This window comes from Ranitomeya variabilis, chromosome 3, assembly GCF_051348905.1.
Source record: "Ranitomeya variabilis isolate aRanVar5 chromosome 3, aRanVar5.hap1, whole genome shotgun sequence".
Classification (NCBI taxonomy): domain Eukaryota; kingdom Metazoa; phylum Chordata; class Amphibia; order Anura; family Dendrobatidae; genus Ranitomeya; species Ranitomeya variabilis.
Genome location: NC_135234.1, coordinates 111396994 through 111420367, shown reverse-complemented (window position 1 = coordinate 111420367; position 23374 = coordinate 111396994). Strand labels below are relative to the sequence as shown.

General features: G+C 44.7%; 1 protein-coding gene across 4 annotated transcripts in view; it reads right to left on the bottom strand.

Moving 5' to 3' along the window:
- Positions 1 to 13406: 13406 nt before the first annotated feature.
- The window catches only part of POM121 (POM121 transmembrane nucleoporin), a 30038-nt gene continuing 20070 nt past the window's right edge, over positions 13407 to 23374 (bottom strand). For 3 of the 4 annotated variants that reach the window (XM_077294512.1, XM_077294509.1, XM_077294511.1), the window contains 7 exons: positions 21852 to 21919; positions 21325 to 21443; positions 21140 to 21242; positions 20894 to 21061; positions 18860 to 20191; positions 17469 to 17567; positions 13408 to 15774 (listed from right to left, as the gene is read on the bottom strand). In XM_077294512.1, the coding sequence (XP_077150627.1) occupies positions 15677 to 15774; positions 17469 to 17567; positions 18860 to 20191; positions 20894 to 21061; positions 21140 to 21242; positions 21325 to 21443; positions 21852 to 21919 (1987 nt within the window). In that variant the 3' untranslated portion in view covers positions 13408 to 15676. Of the gene's footprint in view, positions 15775 to 17468; positions 17568 to 18859; positions 20192 to 20893; positions 21062 to 21139; positions 21243 to 21324; positions 21444 to 21851; positions 21920 to 23374 lie in introns of all 4 variants that reach the window. The other variant, XM_077294510.1, reaches the window with a different exon arrangement.

Below are 23374 nucleotides of genomic sequence, written 5' to 3'. Positions count from 1 at the left end.
GGCCACAACCCCTGGAAGTGGGAACCCTCGATTATGGCACCCCACCGTCTCTGGCTCGCATCTGTTGTGAGTACCTTCAGAGGCATTTGATCCCAGCTGACTCCTCTTTGAAGGTTCTAGGAGTTCAGCCACCATGAAAGGGAGGATTTCACGTGATTGGGAAGGGAAATCCTCCCGTTTAGAGCATTCTGGGTTTCTTTTGAATGTCTCAGGATGTGGGTTTGAAGGACTCTTGTGTGAGCCTGGGCCCAGGAGACTGCCTGGATGCAGGACGTCAACGAACCCAGGATTGACATTGAGTCCCTTAGGGTCGGGAAATTCTGGCTCCTGAACCTGGAGATCCTGTGTACGAGATCGTCCTGACGGTCCCTGGGTAAGAAGGACATTCTTTCCCTTGAGTCCAGAAGAACTCCTAGAAATTTTTTCTTTTGGTGATGGATGAAGGTCCGACTTCTCCAAGTTCGGAATCCATCCCAGTGACATCAGGATATCCAGGACTTTCGTCACATCCTGATTTAAACGAGGGACAGATTGAGCGGTAATAAGAAAATCGTCCAGGTATGGGATGATACAGATCCCTTGATGCCGGATGAAGATGACAGCTTCTGACATGATCTTGGTAAAAACCCGTGGAGCTGACGAGACCCCGAATGGGAGAACGTTGAACTGATAATGGCTGGTTCGATGGTTCTGGGTCACCGCAAATCTGAGGAACTTTCTGTAGTCGGGATGTATCGGCACATGATAGTAAGCGTCCCTCAGATCCAACGTAGCCATTACCCAGTCCTGGCCAATCAGCGGGATTGCTGACTTGATTGATTCCATTTTGAATCTGTGGTATTTGATTGCTTGATTCAGGGGTTTCAGGTTTATGATAACCTGGTGTTTCCCAGAGGGTTTTTTTCACCAAAAATAGGTGAGAATAGTGGCCTTATCCTATTCCTGAGGAGGTACCCGGGAGATTGCCCCTATCTGAAGCAGATTGAGAATGTCTGCATAGAGGCATTCTCGAAGGTGTGGAGATTGTAGGGATGTAATTGTTAGACGGTGAGGAGGAGGACTCTCGAATTCTAACCTTTATCCTTCCCGAATGGTACGCAGGACGCACTGATTTGTGGTGATGGTCTGCCATTGGGGAAAGAAACCCGAGAGTCGGCCTCTGACCGGAGAGCAGTCATTGTTTCTCAGGGGTCTGCTGGGGTTGAGGAACAAGGATGTTCCTAGCTTTACCTCTTTTGGGGTAACTCCACCGACCCGTTTTACCTTTACCCCTGTAATCCCTCTGGGGGACTTGTTCACGGGGGTTGGGGCGAAAAAAGCGTTTCCTCGAGCTTTTTTGCTCCGGAAGAGCTTTCTTCTTATCCGTAGCTTTGTCTAGGATGTCATCGAGGGCTGACCCGAACATATAAAGTCCTTGGAAGGGAAGACCACATAACTTGGATTTAGAAGTTAAATCACCTCCCCAGGACTTAAGCCACAGAGCTCTCCTAGCGGAGTTGGAGAGAACTGCGGACCTAGCAGCTACCCGTACAGATTCAGCGGAAGCATCTGCCAGGAACCCCGTAGCCTTCTGGAGTAATGGTAGGGAATTTAAGATTTCCTCCCTAGATGTCCCCTGAGAAAGGTGATTTTCTAAGGTACGTAACCAGAGAAATAGAGATCTGGCAACACATGTGGAGGCCACGTTTGTCTTCAGCAGATTAGTAGATGTGTCCCAGGATTTCCTCAGTAAGCTCTCAGTTTTCCGATCCATAGGATCTTTGAGCTGTGAGGAATCCTCGAAGGGTAGAGCCGTTTTTTTGGTCACCCTGGACACCTGTACATCTACTTTAGGCATCTCCCATAAAGAACAGTCCCCCTCAAGAAGGAAACGATTCTTCAATTCTGATGGGACACTCAAAGCTTTCTCAGGTAGGCCCCACTCATGAAGGATAAGGTTCTCAATATTCTCGTGGATGGGGAAACCTTTCGGGGTCCTAGGTTTTAACCCTCCAAACATGTCATCCTGAACGGAATGACTTGTTAACTCCTCTTCCACCCCCATAGTGCCCATGGAGATCAGCTCTTCCATATCCTCGGAAGAGAAGAGATATTTTTTATTGTCCGTTTTGGGGTTGGAAGTAGAACCCTCATTCTCCCAAATGTCCTCTGAACCCGAGGTATGAATCTCACCCGAGTCAGAGTCAGATATGGTAGGAGCCATCTTCCTTTTCTTAGGAGGAGGAGGCTATGGAGTCGGGGCCTGGGACAGGGCCGCCATAGAGGACTGAACCTCTTGTTTGATGAGGGTTCTGATACTGTCCAGGAGGGAGGGCTGTTCACTACGCAGCACTTCATCCGTGCATGGTTGGCAAAGCTTTTTCTTATAAGCCGAGGGAAGCTTGGTCGCACATGTACCACACTTGCGGCTGGATTTTTTTAGGGGCAGAGGCCTTGTCTCCCTAGAAGAGAGAGAGAGAGGCTGACTAAGTCTTTTAATAACAATACAACTGGACAGCAAGGGACCTCATCCTTTACTTACAGTAGGAAGGTGAACGCTGGGCTCTGCAGAAGCAGAGTGCAGGGGTTTGTCGCCTTCCATAGGGTCAGTCAGTCAGTCACCGGTCAGCAGGGACACAGACAGAGGCCTTACCTGGAGGCTTCCCCCGACCAGGAATATATACTCACCAAGGTCGCCAGCTAATTCATGCTCCTCCTCCCAGGGTCCGTAGGGGGTGCTGTGATTGAACTGCCTGTCATGGCTGCCGCAGGTCTGGAACGCCGGCCGGCGCGGGCTCGGGAGCATGGAGGTTTAAACCGGAAGTTCAGAAGCGTCACTTCCGGTGCACGTCGCGCGGCTTCCAGCGGGAGGGAGGAGGAGAGCCGGGGAGCTTCACCGCCCTGCTTTGCCCCACGAGGGAGGCGCAGGAAGGGCGGGATGGAGGGTCCCAAGTCACGCAGAGACTGCGGAGATGGGAGCAGTCACCGAGGAGGAGAGCAGAGCCCCCCGACCTCAACTGCCCGGCTATTCAGGTAATAGTGCTCCGATCACCGGCCACGGCAGCACCATCTGAGAACCTCTTCATGCCCCATAGGGGACAGGAAAAACACTGGTGGTTGCAGGAAGGGGAGGGTATTTAACCTCTTTGATTTCCTGTCCCCTATTAGGGCGGGGAGACATCCTCCGATCCTGCTGTCGTGGAACGTGACTAGAGAAAGGAAAAATGAGTGAGATCGCCTGAATTCATTTGCTTAAAGGGCCACTGTCACCCCCCTCCAGCCGTTATAAACTAAAAGAGCCACCTTGTGCAGCAGTAATGCTGCATTCTAACAAGGTGGCTCTTTTAGTTTTAGGTTCAAGTATACCCCAAATAAAGCGTTTTTATACTTAGCCACAATTCCTGTCTCTAGCCAGGTAGGCGGGTCCTCACTCCCCAGCTTGGCCAGCTCCTCTGCCGTCACTCACATCTTCCTGCGCTTTCGGCGCCGCCCCCTCAGCGCTGTTATCGTTTCAAATCCGGCGCCTGCTCTGTGTACTAGTGTCCTGCGCAGATGCAGTAAGCTCTGGCCGTCTGATGTAATGGCTGATACCAGAGAACAAAAGACATCCACAGAACACCAGGATGGATCTGCTGCACAGCAAATAGCTGTAGGACCTGCGATGACGTCACTGCCATGTGATTGCCCTAATCAGGATATACACTCACTGGCCACTTTATTAGGTACACCTGTCCAACTTCTTGTTAACACTTAATTTCTAATCAGCCAATCACATGGCGGCAACTCAGTGCATTTAGGCATGTAGACATGGTCAAGACAATCTCCTGCAGTTCAAACCGAGCATCAGTATGGGGAAGAAAGGTGATTTGAGTGCCTTTGAACGTGGCATGGTTGTTGGTGCCAGAAGGGCTGGTCTGAGTATTTCAGAAACTGCTGATCTACTGGGATTTTCACGCACAACCATCTCTAGGGTTTACAGAGAATGGTCCGAAAAAGAAAAAAATCCAGTGAGCGGCAGTTCTGTGGGCGGAAATGCCTTGTTGATGCCAGAGGTCAGAGGAGAATGGGCAGACTGGTTCGAGCTGATAGAAAGGCAACAGTGACTCAAATTGCCACCCGTTACAACCAAGGTAGGCCTAAGAGCATCTCTGAACGCACAGTGCGTCGAACTTTGAGGCAGATGGGCTACAGCAGCAGAAGACCACACCGGGTACCACTCCTTTCAGCTAAGAACAGGAAACTGAGGCTACAATTTGCACAAGCTCATCGAAATTGGACAGTAGAAGATTGGAAAAACGTTGCTTGGTCTGATGAGTCTCGATTTCTGCTGCGACATTCGGATGGTAGGGTCAGAATTTGGCGTAAACAACATGAAATCTTTGGGATGTGGTGGAACGGGAGATTCGCATCAGGAATGTGCAGCCGACAAATCTGCGGCAACTGTGTGATGCCATCATGTCAATATGGACCAAAATCTCTGAGGAATGCTTCCAGCACCTTGTTGAATCTATGCCACGAAGAATTGAGGCAGTTCTGAAGGCAAAAGGGGGTCCAACCCGTTACTAGCATGGTGTACCTAATAAAGTGACCAGTGAGTGTGTGTATATATATATATATATATATATATATATATATATATATATATATATATATATATATATATATATATATATATATACACATACATATATATATATCAAGATATATCTTGAGGAGCATTTGGTTGTCACCGTATGGACTGTTATAAAGCATGGATGCTGTAATGTCATGAGGGCCAGGCATATCTGGTGTCTTTGTATTCAAGCACTTTCAACACGTTGTTTGTGTGTTTTTAACGTTTTGTATTTGCTAATTAATAAACTTGTTAAGCATTTTACATATAAAAAGCTTCTGCTATTTTTCTCCGTTTTTTTGATCATCTATATGTGGAAGTAGATTGACATGGTAGGTGACTAAACTTTTGGTCACATCATGAATCTGGGTTATGTTATGTTAACAGTATGATGCTCGCATAACTTTACTATACACAGTATAATGTCCCCAGACTGTGTGATGCCCCAACAGTAGTCCCCACACTGTATGATGATCCCCACAATAGCACCCACATTGTATGATGGCCCCACAGTAGCCCCCACATTGTATAATGGTCCCTTAATAGCCCTCACACTGCATGATAGCTCCACAGTAGCTCCCACACTGTACAGTGGCCCCCACAATAGTCTCCAACTGTATGATGGCCTCACAGTAGTTGCCACACTATAATGGCCATTTTACTAGCCCCTATACTGCAGGAGGGCCTCCTTAGTACCCCCCACTCTAAGAAGGACACCCTTCGTAGTCTGACTGTATGACGGCCTCCATTAGTAGCCACCACACTGTATGGTGGCCTTTTTAGTAGTCCCCCACTTGTTATAGAACTCTGCACAATGTTTTTCTGTCTGCCTCTATTACTTTCCCTGCTGCTCACTCCTCCTACCCATAGAGGATAATGGGCTGTGTCAGCTACGTTCTTGTTCTTCCCTTGTTTTCCTCTTTTCTATCTCTTCTTTCTGAGGGTTCCTTCAGGCTCCTTCACTTTCCCAGGCCCCTCCCGCGGCCTTCACTGCCTTCTAGAGCAATGTTTCCCAAACTACAATCCTCACGGCCCCCAACAGATCATGTTTTTAGGATTTCCTTAGTCTTGCACAGGTATTGGAATTATTATCAAGGCATCAGAAATTGCCACAAGTTCTCTCACCTGAGCATTACTAAGAAAATCCTGATCTGTTGGTGCCATGATGTCTTGAGTTTGGGAAACACTGTTCTAGAGCTTCCGTTGCGGCCTAGTTGAGCCTGTAGGTCAAGCTTTATTCCTCGTTGGCCAATCAGATGGTTGTGCTTGTAAATGCTTCAGCTCTGTCGTATCCCCTCCCCTCCTCCTTCCCGGGCATCGCTATTTTCTGTAGCGTGCAGCATTCATGGGCCTCTCCTGCCCCTGCGGGCTTCTCTAGGTTTTCAAGGCTCCAGTCACCAGGACCTCTCTTACCGCACTCCTCAGCTCCAAAGCACAGGTCACCAGCTGTGGCATCCATTAATCCCTTCCTGACTATATCTTTCTTCTATTTTTCACTTTTAACCATGTCAGGCCCCATGGAAAGATGTATACACTAGTCTACACAACTTTTGCTGGATGTGTACTTTGGGTATTCCAGAAGTAAAAATTCCAGTCGGGCCAACCTGTAGTGACTTGCGCCGCCTGCACCTTGCTAACCCAGCTTCTAGCCCAGGAGAACCCCCATGTCTGGACTATAAAACTCTCTGTTAGTTGCTAAATTGACCAAAGTATCACAGACCTTGGTCACTATCATGGAGTTGCTATCCATTTCTGCCTATGTTTTGGGTACCATGACCACTGGCAAGAGTGAGGGAGACCCACCAGCTACTCTGCAACAACATGGCAAAGCCTGTCAGCGGTCCAGGTGGGCTAGATCTTCGTTCCAGTCTCAGTCTCCCTCAACAACTTCGAGCCATCATTCATCCTTATGCTCTCTTGCTTCGGAGGTTCGTTCATCTCGGGTATCTATATAATCAGTATTCTGATTCGGACCTGGATTCCGCTCAGCCTTTTAAGCTAAGAGACATGGTAGACAGTCTTGTTTGAGCTGTAAACCAAACCCTCAATATGAAAGAACCAGACCCATCACCCCCAAAAACGTGATATCCTTCAGGAGGTATGGATGTCCCACCAAATGTTTTTCTTACCACTCTGAATTCAGTGAAGGACAAAGAGCGGGCTCAACAAGACAAACATTTTCAAACACGTAAATGTATGGGGACTTTGTTTCCCTCTCCTGCAGAACATGTTGCCACATGGTCCTCGTGTCCTGCAATAGATCCTGTTCAGACTGTTAAGGACCATGATCCTACCAATCTCTGACGTAACGTCTCTTCAAGTCTTCACTGACTGACATGTGAAATCCATAGCCAGATCACCAATTGAAGCTGCAAGTTCTTGTCTGCGTCCATCCTTCGCTGTGACCTGGGTAACCAAGAGTCAAGGCTTGAGCATAGAACCTACACCAAGACATCTCCAAGTCGCCTCCAAAGGAGCTGGCAGACCTCACAGTCCACATCACCAACGTGGGTATCTGTTACTCTTGAAGCAGTTGGTTACTAAACGCAAACTTCAACCAATATGGTGGCTGTATACTTTGGCTCAATGAATGGAACATGGACCACGAATCCTTAAGCAGTTCCTTTTGAACCTGCCTTTCTGCAGACCTAATCTTTTTGGGGACAAGATAATTTCGGACACCACAGGTGCGAAGAGTACCCTGTTTCTGCAGAAGAGACATCCCCCTCATTCTTCATCCAATCAAAAGCCTCATCAGTTTCGTTCCATGCCTATTATTTTTATGAACTTTATAACCCAAGGGCGATTTGTTACTTTACGGTTGAAGAAAACAACCAGAAAGACCATGGTACTGGATTATCCTCAACGAGGTTTATCCTTGAAAAACTTAGAAACCTGTTCCAAACTTTGGCATAAATGTCAGTGGTAACTTTCTTCCTACACTTTAACAGGGTGAAAATCACATTTTTTTTAACCCCTTAATGACAGCCAATACGTCTTTTAACTGACCTGAGATATAAGAGAATAGCCTCCCCATACAGGTGACAATCCAGCAGCTGTTGGCTGGACACTATAGCTGACAACTTTCTGCATCAGCCACGATCAGTGTTTGCACCTCTCAAATCTGTTTAACCCCTTAGATGCTGCTGTAAATAGTGACTACATCATTATAAATGGTTAACAGTCTGGGGGCTTCCTCTTTATCCCAATTGGTGCCCTCAGATCATGATTGTGTGGTCCTGATGTTTGCGATGGCAATTCATGACCAAATAGTGGCCTTAGAGTCTGATGGCGTTAGTAATCTGTTCGGAAGTTAGAGACATTTAGGTGGTAAAAATACACATTTTCATTTCTGTCATACCACTTTGCATTAATTCCTGTAAAGCACCTGAAGGGTTAATAAACAACCTGACAGCAGTTTTCGATATGCCAGGGGGTGCTGTTTTTAAAATGGTATCAGGTTTGGGGGGTTTCCCAATATATGAGACCCCCTAAAGTCACTTCAAACATGGATAAGTCCTTAAAAAAAATAAATTTAGTAAATTTCCTTGAAAAAATGAAAAATTGCTGCTACATTATTAAACCTCCTAAAATGCTAACAAAATAAAATAACATTTTACAAATGATGCTGGTGTAAAGCCGGTATGTGGGAAATGTTATTTATTAATGATTTGCTGTGGTATGACCATCTGGATTAAAGGGATAATCATTCAAATTTAGAAAATTGCTAATTTAACATTTTTCTCAAATTTTGATATTTTTTATAAATAAACACAAAACATATTGACCTAAATTTACCATTATCATAAAGTATAATGTGTCATGAAAAAACATTCTCAAAATCACTGGGATTTGTTGAAGCGTAGCAGAGTTATTACCACATAAAGTGACACTGGTCAGATTTAAAAAATCTGGCTCCGTCACTAAGGGGTTAAAAATCCTTTAACATCCTCAAGAGAAAGCAGCACTATACAAAACTGGTATAGCAAACAGGTGCAAGTCCCAGGGTACCGACCTAGTATCGTCCATATGTAAAAAAAAAATAAAATGGCAGGACTCCAGACGTTTGTGAATTAAGACCATAGTGAGGGGGGGGGGGGGGGAAACAAACAAACAACCTCTCACCAATATGAAAAACCCTTTAGACGATAGGAGCGGTGGCTAAAATGCCACCATGCTGTCAAATGATGGTGCCACTTTGCTGAATGCTTGGCCCACCACTGAGATGCTGGTATCGTAGCCTTTGCTTAATTTGAAGCAGGCATTATCCCCTGATGACCTTGAAAGGAAGAAAAGTGTCAGGAGGCACGCAGAGCGATTGTAGGGCATAGTCTACAAAGGGTCAGTTGTGGACTGTCCATGTCAGGGCGGGAGCGTTTGGGCAACCAGGGCCATTGTAATACTGATAAGGCTCAATAGGCTAACCTCTAAGCTCCGCTCAAAAGCATGGACAGGTCTCTGCAAGAGTAATGTCTGTACAATGACCCCATCCCTTGGATATTTACATTTGGGTAAGATGATTCAATTTAACTATTTCATGTTTTAGTGCCTAATATTCATATAGACATATCTTTAATTGACCACTGTCAGCATAGCTTGATGGTCTTTCACTGATTTTTGTAACATTTGTCATATATTTATTCACCTTTATGGATTGGACAGTCTTATTTTATTTTTATTTTTTTTGCTTGTTCAATATTCAAATAATTAAATCAAACATAATAATCTATATATTTTTTTTTTTTCAAATCCACTATTAAAAAGCTATGTTTTATATAGTCTACACCCAATGTGCTGACCTACTTTACAAAATCGTGAGGAATCTGGAACGCGAGTAGTTCCACCTCCTCGATTATATAGCATATCTTTCTTTCTACATCTCAACAGGGTGGAAATCAAATTCTTGAAAAGTCTTTTTAATATACTCAAAAGAAAGCAGCACCATACCAGAGCAGATATAGGAAACGGGTGCAAGTAAGTGTGTGTGTGTGTGTGTGTGTGTGTGTGTGTGTGTGTGTGTGTGTGTGTGTGTGTGTGTGTGTGTGTGTGCGCGCGTGTACACACACACTTGAAAAAATGGCAGCACTCCAGACATGAGATAGTGGGGGGAAAAAAACAAAACCCTGTGGTCTTTATTCACCCATGTAGCACATCATATATGAGTGAATAAAGACGTTTTTCCCCCCACTATCTCAGACATCTGTAGTGCTGCCATTTTGTGCCGTATGGTACACCCTTTAGACGTGAGGGACTGCCGCTCAAATGCCATACCGTCAAGTGAAGGTTCCTCACAATGGGATGATGGATTGAACCATGAGAGAGAAGGTCCGGGATCAGAGAAGACCCATGGATCCCACACCGCCATTAGACATACCCAATTAAACAAAAAGTCTCCTGGCCCTGATAGGTGATAATTTTCCTCAGTACTACTGGAATCGGGGAAATTGATGGCAAAGCATAGACTGTCATGGAGCCACTTGCAGAGCAGGCATCCACCCCATAAGGGAATTACCTGGGGATTAGGAAAAAGAATACTTGAATATTTCTGTTCCTTTTGTTTGCAAAGTGGTTCATTAAGGATTGCCCCCAAGGGATGATTATTTTCTCCCTCCCCATTTTTTTTTATCCGTCATGCGTAAGTTGATGCAGATAAAACCTAGCCTTACATTGCTTGGATGTGGTCAGAGCACTGCGTCACTACCTAAGGCGATAGGGAATCTGACAGACACTTAAACACTGCAGATGCAGCACCTCACAGAGGTCTTGTCAATATGGTGACCATTGCCCTCTGGAATTGTTCTGCCACCTTGGAAGGGGTGAAGACTCATTCCATTCAGGAGGTGGGCACTTCTTGGGCTCATTGGCATCAAGCTTTCCACTTTATAAAGCTGCCACTTGCTCTTCTGTTCATAAGGTCTCTAAATTTTACAATGTCTACTACAGTTTTGCCTCAGCCTCAAGGCTGGGGAGAAAAGGGCTACAAGTAGCAGTAGTTCAGGTTACCTCCTTAGGAAGTTGGTTGGTACATCCCATGGTTTCTGTGACCCCAAATTAAGCACCTGAGAAACGAGGTAATCATTGAAGGACACAACATACTCCCCTTTGATCCTGTTGCTTCATTGGGCACATGTGTATTAATAGATTATTCGGTGAGAAGCAGAAAACAAACAGCTTGGTTGCCAGTAGACAGGTGTAGCTTGCTGAGGAGGCACTGACTTTTCTTGGTTGTAGTTTTTAGTGTTAGCCTCTTGGTGGCAGCAGAGTACACCTATGGTCTACATCTCCCAGTAAAGGCCATGAAAGATTTTACAGCAAGTGCAAAAATCCTATTTATATCCCTGTGACTTTATGTACAATATAAATCAGCAAGACAAGTTAAAGCAATTTTGTTTTTATTTAAAATCAGAGTTTTAAGACGTAAGAATTTATTTAAAAAAAAAAAAAAAAAGTTAAAAAATAATCTGAAAATCCTCCCAAACCAAATCCAGACAAAACAGCAAGCTTACAAACTATGTACATTCCACCATACACACTGTCCACAGCAGAGTTCAGTACTGATAACCACACAGTAGTACTTTGGGCTGTAAAGATAAAAAGTCTGGAGGTTCTATTCTAGCTCGATGACAGTGCTGCAATGTAGACCATCGGGTACAATAACACTGGGTTTACATCCTACTTACACTACTGAATGCATGGCTTTACACTGCAAAAGCAATTAAAAGTTGTATTCCATAGCTAGTTGGGTGTGCACATAAATTACCAAGTCTATCAACATACTGTGCAGAGAAACCAACACCATGAATTCATGTATACCGCACCATTACCTATAGTTTTCCTCTGGCAGAAATGGGCCTAGAAAAATCCACTGGAAAAAAAAAACCAAAAAAAAACCAAGAAGCACTAGGCAGAGCTGATAACACTGTTGGGTGCATCCTCCCATATATAGATCTCAGGGCTTAGACAGGCAAATGCCATTGGTGCCGTATGCCGCATTCACCAAGATATTCAATAATACAGGAGCGTTACAGGGACCCAGTCATCAGAAAACGCCATTTACCAGCTATTATGGGATTAATCTGCAGGTAAACTAGCAATTTGGCCACCAAAGTGAGAAGATACAGATTAGATATTTGAAAAGCCCTCGCTTTCAAAAGTTTTTTATTGTGTCATGTAGGTATGAATAGTCACCACTCACAGTAATGTGTGGTGGCTGCAAGAACGCCCCAGCTTTTAATTGATCGGTGCAGTCATTCAACGTGTCAGTGCTGTGTGAGCAGTGACTGCGGCCTCTGACTGAAAGCTGGCAGCTCTTGGGGAGGAAAAGTTATTTTCCCGATAGATGCACTTTCAGTAAGGCGGCCAGGGCAGCATTGTAACATCATTTACCTCCAGATCATCTCTGCATATAATGAGCATTTTCCAAAATGACAAGTTTCTTTTAGGCCACATTCAGTATTTTAGATTTTATTTGTAAGCCAAAACCAGGAGTGGAAAAGAGGAAAAGTACCGTAATAAAAATCATCATTACTTCTGCATTTTTCATCCACTCCTGGTTTTGGCTTACAAATCTTGATGAGACATGTGAACATGGCCTTGAAGAAATTGCCACTGCTTGGACAACTTCTCGCCCCATCGCTTGGCCCAGATAAAATTAAATCTATATTCATCTACTCATCTCCTGTGCCAGCACCGTTCCCAGTGTCGGCAGTAGCTCTCCCCGGGGCTCTTGTGCGGTGTTGTCACACGTGACGCAGTCACCGCCTTCCGGCAACTCTAACATAATAAGGAAGTCAGGGATCAGTTGCAGCTCGGACTTCCTCTTCATGATAGATTTGTCCGAAAGTGGGGACTGACGGAGTCACACCACACAAGGGCCCTGGGGAGAGCTACTGCCGACACATGGGAAAACGCTGGCACAGGAGAGGAGTATAGGCTTTATTATAATGATGGGGGCCAAACATTTTGATAAAGAAGGGGCTGTCCTAGTAATGAGTATCAGCTCACGTAAATGGACCTTTCCACGTTCATGAAGAAGCCCCAAGTGAACAAAATCAAGCACCGCTTGAGTGAGAGAACAGAGGGAGGCAAACTAACAGGTATGGGGTGGATATCAGCCAATAATCCGCTTTGCATAGTGCCTCTTTAGACTGGTTCTTTGTTCTATAGCTCCACAAAGAAATAGGACAACAAAGGCAAATCAAACTAGACAATAGGCCTTTAAAAAGAGAACGTGTCATGTTAAGGCTGAGTCACACATAACGATATTGTTGCAACGATCCCGCTAACGACCTCGTTATGTGTGACAGCGACCAACGATCAGGCCCCTGCTGGGAGATGGTTGGGGAATGATCAGGACCATTTTTTGGTCGCTGATCACCCGCTGTCATCGCTGGATCGGCGTGTGTGACGCCGATCCAGCGATGTGTTCTCTTGTAACCAGGGTAAACATCGGGTTACTAAGCGCAGGGCCGCACTTAGTAACCCGATATTTACCCTGGTTACCTTTGTAAAAGTAAAAAAAAAAAAAAAAACAGTACATACTCACATTCTGATGTCTGTCACGTCCCCCGGCGTCCACAGGGTTAAAACTGCTTTCGGCAGGAGCGCCGCTAATGCACGCGCTGCTGCCGAGAGCTTCCCTGCACTGACTGTCAGCGCCGGCTGTAAAGCAGAGCACAGCGGTCACCGCTGTTACGGCCGGCGCTGAGACAGTCAGTGCAGGGAAGCTCTCGGCAGCAGCGCTCTTGCCGAAAGCAGTTTTAACCCTGTGGACGCCGGCGGGGGACGTGACAGACATCAGAATGTGAGTATGTAGTGTTTTTTTGTTTTTTACTTTTACAATGGTAACCAGGGTAAATATCGGGTTACTAAGCGCGGCCCTGCACTTAGTAACCCGATGTTTACCCTGGTTACCCGGGTGCTGCAGGGGGACTTCGGCATCGTTGAAGACAGTTTCAACGATGCCGAAGTCGTTCCCCTGATCGTTGGTCGCTGGAGAGAGCCGTCTGTGTGACAGCTCCCCAGCGACCACACAACGACTTACCAATGATCACGGCCAGGTCGTATCGCTGGTCGTGATCGTTGGTAAGTCGTTTAGTGTGACTCCAGCTTTAGAAATACTATCTACTTGCAGATGTTGGGTTAATCCGCAGGTAAACAGCGTTAAAATCCTGCCTTACTGGGCACACAGCTACAGGATGAACATTAACTCCTATCCTCCCTGCAGCCATTTGCTTTCAGTCAGAGGGATGTGCAGGGAGTGATTACAATCATTGCCAACTATACAGTGAGCGTGACTAATCACACCCCGACACTGACAAGACGGCTGTCAAACTGGCAGGGTGCAATTAGTGGCTGCAGGGACGATATACATGTTCCTTGTCATTCAGGGGCCATCAGTAAAGAATGCAGGTAAATAGCATTTCAGATTAGAAGCCAGTGCATTTTCCACCTCCATCCATAGAAGCAACGAGCCCTTTTAATGCACTAGCACTCAGTGGTAGAGTAAGATGTGCAGACACGAGCTCCACTGTGAGACCAGACATCGCTACAAGCCATCCAGGCTCCGTCCGCCACACACGGTGGTGAACATTAATGGACAGTGAGCTGTGGAAAGTACAGTAATAATTACATATCTGCTGTGCACAGTCTCATTCTAACATGCGCTTCACTTTCACTCTTCCCCTTAGAGGTAGCTTACAAAAACATTTTTTTCACAACACAAATAAAGTGACTGACAATTCCAAAAGCACGTCATAAGTTAAGGATGGCGCCCGCTTGTTCCGGAGCGTACAATCTGCCCCGGAGGGTGGAGAACTGCTTTACAGAGTAACAGTCTTAGTTTTTACAAATCAATCCTACACCTGAACCTAAGCAACTTAGTAATGCATCTGAAGACAAATTTGCTTATTTCTCCTACAGGACTGATCTTTCACTCATGGATAAAATCATGGATAAAAGTGCAGACAGACTCTCTCCCATAACAGATACAACAGTTTGAGATTTTAAAATTCTATGGAGGAACTAAAAAGCAGACGGCAGACATACTGCTGCAAGGAAAGATGACCGCTAGTTCTCATAAAGTTCTATGGAGAACTGTAGCTATCACAGTAGTAGGTGCGGAAACAACAACAACCTATATGTCATTGTAGACGGGTTGTACCTGTAAAGGGAGTTTAAAAATGAATCATAAAAAAAAGCACATTTCTCTATTACAAAGCTGTTGTTTTTTTTCAACCCCCTAAATCAACTGTACAAGTGAAAAGAAAAGTGAGTGTTACTCAGACAGTCCAAACGTCCTAAATCTTTAGGAGTCAGAGCAAATAAATGGAGAACAGCAATGATGATTTATACAATGGCAGATTACTGCAAGTCCTGGCATGACGGGAGAAATCCTGACAAATTTTAAATTAAAAAAGCAAAAAAAAAAAAACACACGAGTCCCTTGTATACACATGGCAATATGCACAATTCACCAGAAAGCAAGTTCGCCATCGCAGATCACTTGGTCAGTTTCAAGATTGCAAGAGGTGTTAAATATTCAGTATGAACATTGCGCATGTCATGGTACAATGGATCCAGGCTTTTGGCACGCCTTCCCTTGCCGAGAAACTCAGCAATAGGTAGAACAACAAGTTACCTAGATCATCAAGTAGAGAAAAAGCTGGCAAGAAAAAAAAAAAAGGCACTGCAAATAAACTGATCTTAAACGAAATCCAAAACTGATGAACAAGAAGATCTACAGAATGCTTTTATACAGGGGGGGGGGGGGGAGCTTCCAGCCACAGGATGACCACACTGTCCAGATGAGAACGCGCATAAAGCAAGGTGGCAAGGTCCAACGTGTGCAAGAGCAGTTGAACGGTTTGGCAGTGTCAGTGTGCATGTTATAGTAGCTCCATCAGAAGAATCAGGAGAGGTTAGCAATAGTCTACAGGCCTCGCCTGGGGAGAAAGCGTTGACTGCCCCCTGGGGTAAGAATTCAGAGTGTCCAGCCTTCTCATTTAAAAAAAAAAAAAAAACATGCCGAGTGTGAAAATATAGTATTTATAGTTTAAAAGAGCGAGAGGATGCAGTGCCACATTTCTACTTCTTCCGGGTATGCTGGCGCCGGGCCATAAGTCGTTGCCGAGTTCCTGAAGATTTAGAGGTTACTCCGATTGAGAAACCATGACTTGATTGACCTTAATACACAAATGAGAAAATAGAAAAAAGTGATTATTAAACAAGCTGTTCTGACCTTAGGTATCCATGGTGCAAAGCCTGAACTTAAGGAAAAACATAGCAAATCAGAAAAATTACTACATTTCTCATTGGAGGTATTTGCTAATATTACTACATCTACTACGTGTCGGGATATGATCTTGGAGATGGGAACACCCCTTTTAGGTCATTTCTTGGGGAGGGCTTGGGAATTCTCACTAAAATGAAGGAATTGTAAGACTACTGGAACAACAAAAAAATTGGAAAAATTCAAAGAGGATAAACTTTGTGATATAAAATTTTATTCCAAGGGCTGCTAAAAAAAGGGGGAATATGCACGGTCACGATACGACAATGAAGATGGGCCTGCAGAATACGGCCCTGCCTGAGGCTTCAGAAGACTCGTTACTGGCTGAAAACGGTTTTGCTTCAGAAGCAGATTCTGTTTCACTCCCGAAGCAACACAGGCTTGTACGCCTGCTCTGCGGGCCATTGTTTTATTTTATATGAATGTCTAACAAAACAAAAAACAAAAAAAAACCCGTAATAGTAATTTTTTTTTTTTTAAATAAAAACCCTAACCTTAAAACTTAACATACAACCCCAAACCCTAGCTTAAAGGCAAAGAAAGAAAAAAAAAAATGTAATCTGAGTAGGGGGAATTACAAATATTGGACTTTTGATCATTGTGATTCAGGGACCAATCAAAAAAATCCCTGCAATCTGAGTGTGCACTGCGCCCAACACTTTGCTCAAGGAACAGGCGGAGGAGTGCTGGTGCATGGCATTACTGGTACAGCGGCACCATGGGTGTCCTGGGGACATCATTTTTCTCTTGACATGATATGTCAGGAGAAGAAAAAAAAAATGTCCGATTTTAAAAACATTTCTAACGCGATTGCAGTTATTCGGTGAATATCGGCGATCACGTGACAAGACTGGAAAAACCAGCCCTGGTCATATTCTCCAGGGTCTCCGCCATCCCAGAGGCCTAAACACTGGAGACTTTCTGATGCTGGGGGACCCTATTGACTTATTTCTCAGAGCCGTTAAAAAGTGGCACCAAGGAGTAATGCCCCATAACGGCTGCTGTTAAAAGGCGGACTGGCGGTCGTTAAGGGGTGAAGTGCAGGCGTTGGGCAGGTTCATCGCAATTTTCTCTCTTTTTTACAATGCCATGGTGGTACTCCTGTAAAACCCATGAAGTCTTCATAATAGACAGTCATTTTAGCTCTACACGGTGGTATTGCATTATATAGAACAAGCAATCAGACAATTGCAGGTAAAGTCTCACATCAGGGACCCCCTCCCAAAAAGAAAAAAAAAAACAAAGACCCACTGCCCTCTGTCACCCTCCCACAGTTTCTACAAAAACCTCCATACAAATTTGGGCAACTACACGGACCTGGATTATCATACAAGGTCATTTCTTCCATACACTATGAAGAAGTCACCCAAAATCAATAGCAGAATTATTTTGTGCTGGCCCTCATCATGTCCTTCACCCTCCCATAATGGATTACACTTGGAATTTCTAGTACATTGGTGTCAGGCAAAAACATCAACTAGGCTTGCAAAAAAAGAAAGCTCTCAAATGACTACGTCAATAGAACATTTGTTTTTTTCTCATATCTTGCTCATGCCAAATCATAGCCAATCAAACATGCATTCTTACCAAATGAGGTGGGGGCAGGGCTGCCAAACGATGAGGTTGGAGTCCCAAAATTAATGGGTGCAGGGGAGGCATTCTGTCCAAATGGTGCAGCAGGTGTCCCTGTAGGTAAAGAGATCATATGGAATAATTAGAAGACAGACATTCAACCCATAAGCCAGTCTGACATTTTGGCTTGCCCAGTCAATAGAGGGGATCCAGTCAGCTGATTTATGCTGCTCGAGGGCAAATATAGATATTTTTAAAGTGGGAACCAGTCTGTGTTTTAAAGGTAGGTGCACACATTTAGGATTTTTCGCGTTTTTTTTCCGTGGAAAAACACATACATAAGCATCCCATCATTTTTAATGCATTATGCAATTTTTGTGCACATGCTGAGTCCCCCCCCCCCCTGTGAAAAAAAACACAGCATGTTCATTAATTTTGCAGTTTTGCTGCTACATTACTGCATTGGGAAGCTCTGGGGAAAAAAAAAACACACGTGAAAAATCCACACAAAAAAAGCGCATGCGTATTTCCTGCATAAAAAGTCCAGTTTTACTCAGTAAAATTATGCACACTTTCCTGAACGTGTGCACATAGCCTAACACAAACTTTCCATGCCTTGTAGCAAACCATTTTATAACAGCTTTTAAAGATTACAGTAGAGAAACCTGAAGTGCACATGAGCCAGAAGGTCAAGGGGGGAATATAAACCCAAACTACTCTCACTGATGTATGAAAATACAGATACTGAACATGGCAGCCTTGGACACAAGATGCACACAGACTCCATTTGCATGCACGTCATCCTTCCTCTGTTAATGTCATGATGACGGCACGTACGCTCTACCCAGCAAAGGTCATGTACTAGAATTGCCTTGTTAAGCTGTTTCCAGGTAAAGTAGAGTGGACTCACCACATCAGGAGGAACTTATTATAAAGTGATTGCCTTGTGATCATACATTTGTAAAATTGGTTGTTGTAAGTTAATTTACAGCCATCCCTGCAGCTCACTACATCCAGCCAGATTGGGCACCCCTGAGGCTGTAGAGGCAAAGCCACTTGGTGGGCATAATTCAGGCCATCGGCTCAGTTACCCATCAATATTCGGGAGTGCACTGTCCCACAGCAAGAAAGCCAGGTGTAAAGAGCAGTGCGCTCCTGAAGAACACACATGAAAATCCCTTTAAAGGGCTTGTTCACAGGGAAAAAAAAATAATAAACTCGTAAGGCAGATCCTCTGATAATAAGGAGATTAAAGCAGCGAACTATATTAACTATGGCAAAGTGTGGGCTACCCTTAATGCCTTATTGTATCAATAAGCAGCTTTCAATAAATTGAAAAAAAAAAAAAAAAAAAAAAGACTATGAAAATCATATTTCTCTCAAATACAAGACAATTTTACACTCACCGAAAGACAGCTTGTTTTCTGTTAGTCCAGGGGTCCCATGTGTGCTATTGTGAGCTGCAGAAGAGTTTCCAAAAGTCATAGCTGGCGCAGGCACAGTGCTTGTGGTTGACCCAAAGGACACTGAAGTGTTTGTTTTTTCTCCGAAAGAGAAGGACTTTGAAGCACCAAACTGGCCTGTTGCGGGGGTACTGTTTGTTTGTGTGCTATTCATTGAGCCAAAAGTCATTGGGTTTGTTGTTGCAGGAGCAGATCCGGTTCCAAATGCAAAAGTTACATTTGATCCAAATGCTGGTTGGGAATTTGCACCAAATGCTGTCTGAGAGCTGCCCCCAAAAGTGGGCAGAGTACCCGATCCAAATGTAGAGGGAGCTCCAGATGTTCCAAAGCTAGCGAGTGAATTAGGGGCAGGTTTATCTGCCTGTATCCCACTCCCTGAGCTGTTATAAGTGGATGCACCAGAACTAGCAGGATAGGGTGGAGGATTGGAGTTGTGCGCAGCTGAAAATGCAGATGTTGTAGAGCCAAAAATGGATGACTGTGGGGGTTGAGCCGTTGGAGCCGTTTGCGTATTCCCAAACACACTCAGGCCAGGTGTTGCTTGTGAGGTAGGCGCTTGCCCAAATACAAATGTTGTCTTTGTTTGGGAATCCAAACTTGTGCTGCTTCCTAAGAATGAATTTGTGGGAGCAGAGGTAGCTGTGCTACTAGAGGTTATAGCCGCCGGAAAGGCTGCACTAAAGCTAGTGGTGGCACTGCTCGACGCCGGTAAAGAAATTGACGGCTTGGTACCGCTGTCCGTGCTTGGAGTTGTACTGGTCACTGTAGCACCAAACCCAGGAAAAGATGGAGGCGCAGTGGATGTAGGATTGGAATTCACTTGGAATGTGAAAGGGGATGCAGATGTGACGGCAGGTTGCTGAAGAGACGAGTCCCCAAATATTGGCTTAAATGTACTTGCAGGTAGATTCTGCTGGACACTTTGCTCTCCAAATATTGGTTTAAAAGTATTTGTCGAAGTGACAGAGGGCACAGATGGCCCACTGGAGGAAACAATGGGGGGGGCAGCACCCACATTACTGGGAAATAGTGGCTTAAAGCTAGACTGCGAGTCAGTCAATGTTGGCTGAGTAAGGAGTTGGAGAAGACTACTATTTGAGTCAGCTTTGTTCTGGACTGCACCGTTGGGCTGGGGTGCCGAGATGCTGGGCGCCACTGCAGGTGGTGGGGACACCAGCTTGAGGGAAACATTCTCACCGGAGACATCTTTAGGAGACAAACCCAACGAGACCACCTTCTGATTTGGAAAGTCTGCAGCAACAGTTTGTACAGGCTCTGAAGGACAAAACAAAGGCATTTTAGATGACAGCACATCAGGTCTCAGTTATACACTTTTGCCAGGGTTTACAAGCAGCATTTTAGTTAGCAATGTCACATTGTACTTGTGTAACCACCACCACTGTATTTAATAAATGTGGTTTTATTCAACGAGTTTTAGAGTTCTAAGACTCCATCAGGAAACCGGTTCTATCCAACGGCCGGTTTCTACTGGACCTGTGGGTCTGCTGCAGCGAATTCCCTCAAAGCTTTAATTTAGCTACATCTGGCGAGTACAATTCAATCGTATCAACCAACTATATCTCGGATAAGACCCTATTTTTGCGCTATTTCCTCTAACAGTATTCATTTTATCACTTTCCATGCAAAGACTGTCCCATGTTAGAAAACGGGACTTTGCCAATTAAACATTTGAGGAGAGTCCTTTCAGGCCACGGCTCTTCCACATCGTCATGACCATACACTGGATAAACCACCAATGTTGAAAAGCTTGGTCTGAGAGGGTTGCCACAAGTGTTGCTCCCTGCTCTCCCCAATAAAATGGTTCAATCCCTGCCCATGGACATTTTCCCATATCAGCTCTATTAAAGTGAATGGCACTGAGCGGCAATACCCCACATCCTGTGGATAGGGGAGCTTGGATAAAGTGGAGATTAGACCCCATATTGTCACACACACAGACATTATCAGCTTCCTCACCTTGTGAACCCTCCTTGCTTTGCATTTTTGCTAGGCTCTGTAGTAAGGGGTTACTGCCTGCTGTAGAGGTCTGTGATGTCAGAGCGGATGTGGTATTAGATAAAATAAAGAGAGGTGATGCAGTAACCATAGTGGTCACTGGTGGAGTAGAGGTGACAGGGATAAGATCTGTAAAAAAATAAATAAAATCAGTATGTATTTGGACAAGGTTTTACCAATTCGCCATCCAGTAACTTAAATGCTCACCAGCAGGTTCTTCCAGTGCCTTGTTAAGCCTCTGTAAAAAAGCCTTCTTCTCATAATCCAGATCCTTTGATGTTATATTGTATCCAACAATAGGTGGTGGGGGCTACAGGGAGAAGAACACTTTTTGAACATCTCATAAAGATGGAAAAGGGTCAATGGGTGAGAACAGATACAAGTGTATTTACCAGTGGGTAAAGATCTCCACGCCCTGAACACACCAACAAAACCTTCTTCCTACGAGGCCCCCCACTTCCATTCTCAGATGAATTAAAGGCAGAAGACTTGGAGGACGAAGTGGTGTTACCTAAGGGAGAAGAGGAGAATGTAATTAGTTGCCATGGGCAGCTGCTACATTTTCCCCTCGCATTGCTTTTGAAAGCACACAAACATTTGAGAACAGGAGGCAAAACCAAGTCAGTTATTAAAGCGGACACCATTTCTTATAACTGTGCCATAAGCATGTACGCATGACCGAGATTGCAGCTTTACTTCAAAGTGGAAAGTGAAAAGCCTCCAACTGCAGCATCTATACATCTCAGGAGTAAATGAGGAAAAAAAGCAGCACCCCATTCTGGTCAGCTATGAAGCCTACTGGTCTGATGCCACCAAAATACAGTTCAGCAAACTTTTGCAATGGCTAGCATAACAAACGCAAGGACCAACATACACTTCATATTACATTTCACAAAATTCGACAGTAGCAGTAACTTACAATCCTCCGACTGATCCCTACTGCCTGATTTCACTGGGGTAGATAGACCCGTTTCATGCATGTCGTCCCTATAAGAAACAGTGACATTGAATTACAATTACTACATATTTCAGAACTGAGCTAGTGAGAAGACATGTAGCTCCGATCTTTGACATCAGTAAAAGTTTATAGAAAGATTCTAACTTGCACCATAAGAAAAAAAAACACACCCCAAGCCCCATAGACCTTCACAGAGGTGGACGAGTTAGGAAATGCGTGTTATGTGTTCACATCTAAGGGCATCGTCTCACAAAACGATTTACCAACGATCACGACCAGCGATATGACCTGGCCGTGATCGTTGGTAAGTCGTTGTGTGATCGCTGGGGAGCTGTCACACAAACCGCTCTCCAGCGACCAACGATGCCAAGGTCCCCGGGTAACCAGGGTAAACATCGGGTTACTAAGCGCAGGGCCGCGCTTAGTAACCCGATGTTTACCCTGGTTACCGTCGTAAATTTAAAACAAAAACAAACAGTACATACTCACATTCTGGTGTCCGTCAGGTCCCTTGCCGTCTGTGACGTCACCGCTGTGCTCTGCTTTCACTTTACGGCCGGGAGTCAGTCAGTGCGGGAAGCAGACAGCAAGGGACCTGACGGACACCGGAATGTGAGTATGTACTGTTTGTTTTTGTTTTTTTACATTTACGACGGTAACCAGGGTAAACATCGGGTTACTAAGCGCGGCCCTGCGCTTAGTAACCCGATGTTTACCCTGGTTACAAGCGAACGCATCGTTGGATCGGTGTCACACACACCGATCCAACGATGACAGCGGGAGATCCAGCGACGAAAGAAAGTTCCAAACGATCTGCTACGACGTACGATTCTCAGCAGGGTCCCTGATCGCTGCTGCGTGTCAGACACAGCGATATCGTATGGATATCGCTGGAACATCACGGATCGTACCGTCGTAGCGACAAAAGTGCCACTGTGAGACGGTACCCTTAGACATAGGACCTCTTAAGGACAATGAACTACCCTATGCAGTTTTCTTTAATCCCTTCATGACCCCAGCTTTTTTAGGTTTTGCGTTTCGTTTTTTGCTCCCATCCTTCCCAGAGCCACAACTTTTATTTTCCCGTCAATATGGCCATGTGAGGGCTTATTTTTTGCGGGACAAGTTGTACTTTTGAATGACATCATTGGTTTTAGCATGTTGTGTACTAGAAAATGGGAAAAATATTCCAAGTGCGGTGAAATTGCAAAAATAAAAGTGCAATCCCCCCCACTTGATCTGGGGTCAGGTGAGGGCTTATTTTTTGCGCGCAGAGCTGAAGTTTTTAATGATACCATTGCTGTACAGATACATTCTTTTCATCGCCCGTTATTGCATTTTAATGCAATGTTGCGGCGACCAAAAAAACAATTCTGGGGTTTCTAATTTTTTTCCTTGCTACACAGTTTAGCGATCAGGTTAATTTTTTTTTTTTTATATTGATTGGGCGATTCTGAACTCTGCGATACCAGATGTGTAGGTTA